Genomic DNA, 9,663 nt, shown 5'->3' with positions numbered 1-9,663 from the left:
CATGTCCTGGGAAGAGCTTCAGTTCCTTCCCACTTCAGCTGACTTCTCCAAAAGAGTTTCTGGAGTCCTTGTCACAGGCCTCCAAGGACAAGGACTCCAAGATCACCGTCTTTGGTTGCCCACCCTTGCTAGAAATCTCTCTGCTAGCACCATGCTGGCTGGAGACCCTGGGGTTTCCTCCGCAGCCATTTAGCTTATACCAGGTCAAGAAACTTGCTGGTTTCTGAGAAGATCTCAAGCCAGGGCAATTTTCTGAGGTGTATAAGAACAGCCCTTTCCTTCTCTGCAGCATCAATCTTCCTATCTCCAAAAGGGCAAAGGATTTCTTGGTGTCCAAATGTTCCTGTCTCAGGACAGGGACACCTAAAAAAATAATTAAAAAAAAAAGTACCTGTGCTTTAATAAAGGTGAGACTCAACCCCTGGGAAAGAACTTTATGGGTGGGGGACCGGCCAGAACATTACTGCTGTCCTCAGGAGTAAGAGAACATGAGTTGCTGTCAAAGAGGGGTGAGGAAGGGCCAAGCTGCTGAAAGACTTGGGAGACTCCAAGGTGAACAGCCACTGGTTTGCAGGGATGGGGACCTCTTGGGGACAGGCTTGGAGGAAGCACGTTGGCAGGGTCTGGTGAGGACACGAGACAGTGCCACGTGACAGGCATGACCCAAGGCTGGTTTTCCATGGGGTGAGAAGCAAATGTTTTACAAGTTCTGAGGTTGTCCGTAAGTCATGTCGGAGCAGACGGGCTTTTCTGGCAGCTGAGCTGAGGCAGGCTCCAAGACGTTCAGTGGTGTGAGGTGGGATGAGCAGTGGCTCTGAAAAGCATGAGGCAGCAAGGATTTCTGTCGATGCTGAAGGACAGCATTTCCAACAAGACCCTGCAGCATCTCAGTGAAGCATCACTTTTTTTGCTTCAGGGTAGCCACCAGAACTGCCAAGCCTGCCTAAAAACCAGCAGAGCTACGGAAAGACCAAGCTGCAGGGTGGGAGGACCAAGGCCAGGCCAGGCCTCACCCTCCATTCACCCTCTGAGCAAACACCTCCCAGCTCCAAGAGAGGACAAGTTACCTCATGCTGCAAAGTTCCTCCAGAGATGGGAGTTACCCCAAAGACATATAGCACAAGGGTTGGCAAAGGAATTAATTACCAGCAGGATAACAGAATTATCTGCAGTAATAAAAATTCCTTATCTGTTACATGGCGTGTTTCTAGAGTGCACCTACCAGAGGTGGCAAGGTACCACACCAAGCCTGCTCCCAAAAGGACAGGACACACAGATGGAATGTGTTGGATGAAGGGGGGGAAAACCACCTATAAACCCCTCCAAAGCGTTCCCAGGGGCACAGAGCAGAGCTGCCAGGGACTGCACCTACTTGAGGTGCCCCTACAAAAAGCGAGGGGTAGCCATGCTAGCTCGCTCACAGCAGCCAGCTCCAGTTTCTATTGCAATGCAACAGAAAAAACAAAACCAAACCCAAATTTCTTCCCAAAGCACCATCCGTCCATTTTAGCTCCCCTGCTTTTTCACCGTTGACATTTTCCTTGTACTTTAGAGAGAATAAGGAGGATGTCCTTCTGTAAATTGCTTTCATTTGTCCTACTTACCTTCTCTGAAAAGTTTTCTGTTTTCTCTGAAATTAAGCCACCCTACTTACTTGCTCTGCACACAGGAAATATTATGCAGGCTCTGGCTGTCTGCATTTGCAATGAAAGTGTTCAATACAGCTTTCCCTACAAAGAAATTCTTCTGTAAGCTTAATGCCATTACAAAATATTGCACTAGAAAGAACATTGGCCATTCTCAATTGAAAAAAAAAAAAACCAAAGCATTTATATTATCTCGGTTTTCAAAAAATACAGTGCCTAATACAGCTATAGCCAGGTCTTTGTTCTTATCATTTCAAACCAGGCAAGATACTGGTTGCTAAAATCATGCTCCCAATGAATTTTACATTGAAAATACATAATTGCACCTGAGGGCTTGCTACCTACCAGCTTCCAACAGAACGCTGCCGCTGCTCCCATTGCCATGCCAATACGGCATAAGGGACGGCAGCAGTTCACAGAGGAAGGATTTGAGGATCTCCTACACAGACAGGAGAGGGGAAGGAAAGGGCAGTGGTCTTCTCCTCTGGTAGCCTGGAATTTTTGCACCATCATCTAACCTGTAACTTGCAAGCCAGTAAATTGCTAATTTACATCTTTTCTCTCTTCAAATGTCTGTCTCCTGCAGCGCCAGCCCGCGGCCCCCAGGCCCAGAGCCGCAGCCACGGCAAGTACAGGGCTGGGTAGCACTCTTGCTGTACCCCAGCGTGTAGCCCTGGGAGAGCCAGAACCTGATCCCAGCCTCTCCCTCTGGAATTCCATCCCAGTGAGTCTCCTGCCTTCTCCCAGGACACACCCAGTCTCTTGGCAGAAGGAACCAGAGGATCAATACCTCCCTGTTTTGCCACAATGCCAGGAAGTTAGAAATACCAATTTCTACTCTTTTCTACGTACTCCAAAATGAGCTCTTCAAATCCTCATGTGCTCCTGCACAACATTCAATAAATCTTTTTGCCTTTTACCTTCCGCATTAAGCCCTTTCTAATAGTTTTCAAGTGGGAAGGTTATTAATTTCTTGCATCCCTTTATCAAGGTCAGCATCTGTCTAAAAATAGCTCAGATTTTTCCTTTGCTGAGACACATGTACATATTTTCAAGATAAGACTGTTCTTCTCCAGTAAATTCTGCTATCATTTTCTCTTCCTCCGAAATAACTCAGTGCAACATAAACTCAAGCAGCAGAGGGGAAAAAACCATATCTGATACCGAGATTTAAAAGTCCTCAATATAATTAGACTTTAATGAATAGCATATGCAGAACAAATTAGAACTATTAAAATAATTTCTACTGTAAATACAGTTTGAAGAGTATTTCACATAAAGGTACAGTATTCTGTATCGCTACAGGCAGTTATTAAACTCATTCAGCGTTTTACAATGCCAGCACAGTCAGTTTACGTTACTGCACATCATGTTAAGATCAACAGAAATATAGTCAGCATATTCCCCTTTTGATAAAATGTTGACTGTTTATGACTACTTTGGACAAAAGTGAAACCTGTCAGTTCACATCTGGCTAAAACCAAATATTCTTAATTGGAGACAGAAGAGCACTAGTTTCTAGATTTATTTTAACTCTTTGCTCTACTACTTTGCATTTTAGCAACACATTTCTGCAGAAGTCCATCTTAACTGAGAATTCAAACCAAAATGCAAAAATGAGTCAAATTTTTCTCTCCCTTTCCTTTAATAAATTAATTTTTCACTTAGTACTATTGCTAGTAAAAAACCCTCACAAGTTCAGCGTATTCAAGTACTGTATAATCACCACATATGAACTGATTATAGAAATGTAGCCTACTCAGGTTCTTTTGTGAGAGGTTGAGTGCTTGTTGGCTACTTGACCTCCTGGGCTAGACTGATAATCTGAGAGGAATTTGTTCTTCTCCACTTGTTTGGACTGAAAATAAACCAGACTTCCCACATGTCAAAAGAAGCTTTTGGCAAAACTGATTCCCTCCCAAGGCAAATATTTGCTGTGTCCAACACCACATACGCTATACGCAACGTGAAAGTTACCAAGCAGAAGGCACGTCAGGGCACCAGCTCCAGCATTACAGCTGTTCCTCATGCCAAAGGCTGCAGTTAACGACAATGCACTGAACTCAGTTCAGACCTTCACAACAGGCTCATCGCTCCGTTAACATCATCTTTCCTGAATAAAGTGTCTGCGTGTACTATTCATCAAACTGAAGCCTTCCAAGTCCAAGAGGAAGGAAATTTGAAGCTTTAGCTGGGGCAGGGGGGGGGGGGGGGGGGGCGGGGATGACGACAGGGGACGCAGGGGATGACACAACACCGACAAGGATTAAGACTCTTTTTGTAGCAGAAAGTAAGGGGTGCGGATGTTTAAGGTCCCCCATACTCATTTCAGAAGCAACAAACTTTAGGCAGAGAAAGCCTGCGAGAAGCTACACGCCACCCCAGACCAGCTTCCAAGTCAACTCAGGAAGGAATCCATAGTGCTTAAGATGACTGGGAATTACCTGGGCTCTTAATCTTGTGGTTTTAACTCTTCTCAGGACCAAGCTGTGTTGTTTATGGGAGGCCATAAATACACTTTTGACACCCGGCCTGCATTTCAAAGGCTACTTCATTAGTTAAGACCTCTGTCCGTGTACAAAGATTTGGATTTACAGAGTGAAGGAGTTAAAACCAGTACAGATAAAGTAGAATTTCTACTGTTACATCTGCAATTTCAGGTGTAAAAAAAACCCCAAAGCTAAAACCCCCATAGGGCTGCTGGTGTGGTAGCTTGCACGACCCTCGTTGGGCTCATTTTGCAGCTCAGTCATGTAACCTCAGTGTTGCAGAGATGCAAGTTATTTGCACTGGAAGCTTCTGGAAGAAGCCCAGTGACTCTGAATGAGCATTGACACGTCTAAAGCTGCCCACGCACACGGCAGAGGCAGACAGCGAGAAATGCCCCCAGGCAAGTTTCCATGTGGCGGATTTCATAGCCCCAGTCAGGCCTTGGTTTATAAAGGTCCCCAAAAGCTCTTCTCTGTCCCCAAAAGTTCTTCTCTTCCCCCACCGGCACCCCAGCTAGCAGTTCTGCAGACACAATTATAGCTTTAAAGTAAGTTTCCAATTCTCTTGATTAAAAGAAACGTTCAGGAATTAGGGCAAACATGGCCTCTTCTAAACAAACATGGTTTTAATTCACTGCTGAGCAATACTGCAAGAAGTAACAGAGGCAGAAAACAGAGTGGGACAGAACGAGCATTCTTAACACAGCAGCATCCAGCCTTTGTGGGACAAAGTAATCAGACCTCTGGTAGCAATTACAATTTTTTACTGCCCTAAGCTTTATTTTTATTATGACCACGCTGTTGCTAAGATTGTGTTCTCAAATTACCTTACATACATACTGTATTAAAGAACAGGTTTGCCCAGTTTACAGGGCCAGATGGTTCTCCAAAGTTTAATATATTGGATTTATATTTTTAAGAAAAAGCATTCACATTGCTCAACCAACCCAGTAATAATTTCTCTTATGTCATGGTAGGTGATATAAGAAGTTTATTTCCTTTCCCGTATGCAACTGATGCCTCTGATGTCTGGGCAAATCTGTTCTTTGGAGTTGGAGGGGGACTGCTGGGTCCCGCCTGTGCCCAAAGTCAGCATCAAGGAAACACGCTGGGCCAAAGACCTTTCCCCACCACCGACTCAACTCATCTGTCAGCGAGGGAAGGTAGAGTAAAAAGAGCAGCAGGATTATAAGAACAAATCGGGAGCGAAGCTGGCTTGGTAAAACAGGAAAATACCCTGTGTACACCGCCAGCGTGTTTCAACAGAGGCGGGAAGGCAAAGCGTTTCAGTCTGGGTACTGACGCTGCTCAGAGTCCTACCAGATCACCTCTAGTGAGAAGATCCTGGCACCACTATTATTGAAATGTTGAGCTGGTTAAGAATGAACCTGAAGGAATTTGCAAAAGACATTACAGACACCATCGTTTTTCAATCAACATTTAAGATTATCAGTATTTAAATCACAGATATATAGTTACTATGTCTCTAACAATTTAAAATAATCACCTTATTTCAGCAGCAGCGAGATGACAACCTTGCACAGCTTACGTCAGCCTAAGACTCCTGTTTTGGAAGTTAATCTCTCGGGCAGGGAGACCTCTGACCTGCAGGAGCTCGAGGGCCTTTAAACCAGCCGACGGATCTGGTGCTTCTGGGGCCCTTTCAAACCTCACGCAGCAGTAGTTCTTAAGAGGGCAATCAAAGTTAAATTCATGCTTGGTTACAGAAAGTCACTATTTTGGACACATGGAATAGTTACCAAGGATGTATTTTCAGAATTCCAGGATAGCTAAACATCTTTAAATCTTTCAGAGTGTTAGTATAAGCTTAAAACAAAGTTCAGAATGAATTTCTGAATAAAGTTTTAAAGATCCAGACATTAAAACCATTAATAGGAAATAGTACTTGTCTGAATTATTGTCACTTACTCATGAGTATGAGCGATCATTCATGAGTTTCACAACGTTTTGGACAAATGCATTAAACACTCTAAAAATGCTTCAAAAACTTCGGTGTTACAATGAACTGTCTATTTAAAAAAATAACTAGCATTAGGATTTTTCTTTAACACTAGTTTTACATTATTGTTCTAGAGATTTTCCTACTTTACAAGTTTGTCATTAGTTTCCTGATTAATCAACTCGGAAGTATTTACACTGTAAATTTTTGAACATTAATTCCAGTATTAGTACAACTTCTTTGTCCAAATTTTGTGCTTTCCATAATAACCTGCACAGACCATTTCATAAAGACAAAGTAGTTAAAATTCGTTTTTCTTGAGAACTTGGACTCAAGAGACAAATTCTTCACTGCAACATTGAATACATCCTTCAGCTTTTTAATAGCACAGCTTTGTTCCGTAACCATTTTGATATTTAAAAGCATTTAAGATATTCAGAAACTGAGAACGACCTGGTTAGCGGGTGAGCACAAGCTAGCTGGGCATTTTCACTTGTTCCAGTTTCTAATGCCACCGAGTTAAAAGTAATATACTACACCCCATCACAGCATTACTACAACAGTATTCAAAACACTATTTTAAATGTTTTTCTAAGGTTCTATTTTTGTGTATTGATAGTTTACGACTGCTCAGAACTTACTTGAAAGCATTTCCTTGAAAAACTGAAGGCAGCTCAAGTGATCAAAATTGTCTCTTCTTGAGCATGTTTACTGCTGATTGGTGAGGGGGCCACACAAAGACATTTTTAAATAAACACTGCAAGGAGAAAATGCTGATAAACATACAATGGAATTGTACCTAAATGCCTATACTAATTCCAGTTTTGACATTGGGGGTATACTCTATTGCAAAAACAATCTGAGATAACAGACACATCTAACTTTTTAATGCACATTCTTAAGCATTCAATCTTCAAAGCATGTTTTTACTCAGACCAGAATGCAGCCACCTGTGAGAAGTAGCATCAGTAACAAGTTCAGCAATTCAATTCAGAAAGTTAGAGTAAGATAACTGAATTAGTACCTTCACCGCACAATGAAAGCCCTCAAAAAAGGCAGCTTCACAAGAAGTGGAAGAAAGCAGTTAGCTTCCACCCCTAACTGAAACAGCTGACGCTGTATCTGCTTCAATAAAATGCTTAGAGCAAGTAAACACTTCCCAACCCTCACTGGCACTACCACGTAGCTCTTAATTCCACATGATACTAGTAAGAAACCATGCAGGCTCACCCCATCTCCTCTCCAGTTTCATAAACTGCATCTGTTTTGTCATTAAAAGGCAAAACCTGTATCAGAGCAGTTCCGCAGCTGCGATCAATACAGAACAGATGCTTGTTTGCCTTTCAGGAGTCAAGGTGAGAAATGCAGTGTGGACTCTGCGTACACTGCAACATTTAGGTACAGAAAAGCAGCCTGGCTCAGACAGAGAAGCACTACTAAGAGTAACTAGACTAGTCTAGTTACTTATGCTCACCTCACTGGGAATAGCTGCTACACCTCACCACAGTACCACACTGTGCAACCTGGGTATAAGCAGAATTAAGAAAAATGTCAAGCTGATTTCAACATAGTTGATTTTATTATTACGTCCTAATAATACATATCGACACAGCTGATATCAGAGTAAACCCTTATGGAACAAGTAAGTGCCATAATGCAAATTATGGAACAGAAGATCAGTGTAAAGCGGGGAGCAGCACAGCATCTGATAGAAAAAAAAATGCTGTGAAAACCTGTAGTATTAGACTTCACTTTAAAAAAGAGAATCTTAGGAAAGGCCTAAAGTTCACAAACTTCCCAAAACACAGGAAAAGCCATGTGCATCACCCTCCAGTGAATCCATCAGGACTTCAGTCCATAAAGACTTTTCACAAATTCAGTGTTTAAATCTTCTACGTATTTCATATTATTCTTTACTGTAAGAGAGCACAGTAAGCTGACCTATTCTACACACATACCGTTTCACTCCTTTGGGGCAAGTTACGATCACAATTTCCTCTAGCTTTAAACAGCTATTCCAACCAATATATATACATACATGTGTAAACAAAATGCCTAAGTAAGGGCTTAAAGCAATTTCATAGAAGTATCCCAGTTCAGCTAGTTGTGCTCTTTACTTCAAAAACCAAAGTGCCAAATACAAGCAGCAAAAGCTTCCACTACTGCAGTCTGAAATAATTATCCCACTTACTTCTGTGCATTCATAGAAATCATTTAAAGCCACAATTCCAATTAATTCAAAAGGGCTGAGAACAGGAATAATACATTTACAGTAACTGCACAGCTTGCATGGCCAGAAAAGTCTCAAAATTAATTTTATACTGTTATTAATAAGTAAAGGAATGTACACATGTTGACAATTTAACCTATAACTCAAAAATAGACAACTACTGCACTGATTCAAATTTGTTAATGCATAATCATATTTGAAAATATACAAAATCTGAAGTTATTACATCAAAATAAGACCTGGTTTTAAAAAGTGCACAGTAAAAACCGAAGGTAATTACTATATAAATTATCCACAGAGTGTGTAATTCCTGGTTTAGAGCCAACATTAAGTTCTGTTTTATTTGTTTCAAGTTCTAAGTATTTTAAAGCCATTTACAGCACCAAATCAGTTTTTACTAGACCCAATACGACCCTCTGCTTCCTGGAATAAACAGGAATTGGACAATGAAAAGTCACTATCCACATCCTGTGCAGCAGCAGCTTCCGAAGACAGTTGATTAGCTGTGAGCTATCGATTTTTGCTCTTCTTAGAATTTCCCTGCAACAAGAAACAAGTGAACAGAACATTTAATTCAGACAGGAAAGTCTAGACAGATACACATAAACGTGACATCTGATAATTTATGCCTACAGCAACCAAAGTACAGTCAAACTGAGAATGAATAGTCTGTAGGTTTTTAATAACAGAAGCTTGGAACTGGATTGCTCTGAAAACCCCTCTATCTTTACAAGCATCACAAAGTACCCGATATTTCAAATGGGCCCGACAGAACCTCACTCCAATTGAAACCTGTGGAAAAGACATTTGAGTTATGTCCCAAGGCACTCCAATGTATTAACACTGCTAATAGTGTAAGGGCAGTGAAAGCACTTCAAATCATAATTCACCCTGAAGCGATGTTTCAAATTTAAGTATTACAGGATAACTGCCTCAAATTAAAATCAATCCCTCTGCCCTACCATTTTGTTCCAAACCAAATGCAACTTTAACTTGGTCTATACAAAATACTCCTAGTTTAGAAAAGAATTGGTTCTACATCTAATCAACTCAAATTTGACTGGTAACAATTCCAAAAAGCAATCATGTAGCTTAAGATAAACTTTTGTGCAACAATTACTTGTTAGCAACAGTCTGTCCTTTAAGGTAACATTTGTTTTTAAGCTACCCAACAACTCTCTCCAAGTGATAATGGCTTTAACTGTATCATTTTGATTTCAACCAAGTCGCCTTCTACATTTGGTAACATTCAAAAATCCGCATCTACTGTTGTGAGATTCTGAACTACCTCCTTACAGACAGAGCACTACTTCAAGTCTTAAAAAGTACAAGTGAAGA

At 41.3% G+C, this 9,663-nt stretch overlaps 1 protein-coding gene across 3 annotated transcripts in view; it reads right to left on the bottom strand.

Annotated features, from left to right (window-relative positions):
- Nucleotides 1–6,193: 6,193 nt before the first annotated feature.
- PPP1R21 (protein phosphatase 1 regulatory subunit 21) overlaps nucleotides 6,194–9,663 on the bottom strand; it is a 33,422-nt gene continuing 29,952 nt past the window's right edge. For 2 of the 3 annotated variants that reach the window (XM_055816172.1, XM_027782965.2), the window contains one exon: nucleotides 6,194–8,865. In XM_055816172.1, the coding sequence (XP_055672147.1) occupies nucleotides 8,836–8,865 (30 nt within the window). In that variant the 3' untranslated portion in view covers nucleotides 6,194–8,835. The remainder of the gene's footprint in view (nucleotides 8,866–9,663) is intronic. The other variant, XR_008749172.1, reaches the window with a different exon arrangement.

This window comes from Falco peregrinus, chromosome 11, assembly GCF_023634155.1.
Source record: "Falco peregrinus isolate bFalPer1 chromosome 11, bFalPer1.pri, whole genome shotgun sequence".
Classification (NCBI taxonomy): domain Eukaryota; kingdom Metazoa; phylum Chordata; class Aves; order Falconiformes; family Falconidae; genus Falco; species Falco peregrinus.
The sequence above is the reverse complement of the archived record's forward strand: the minus strand, read 5'-3'. Positions and strand labels throughout refer to the sequence as shown.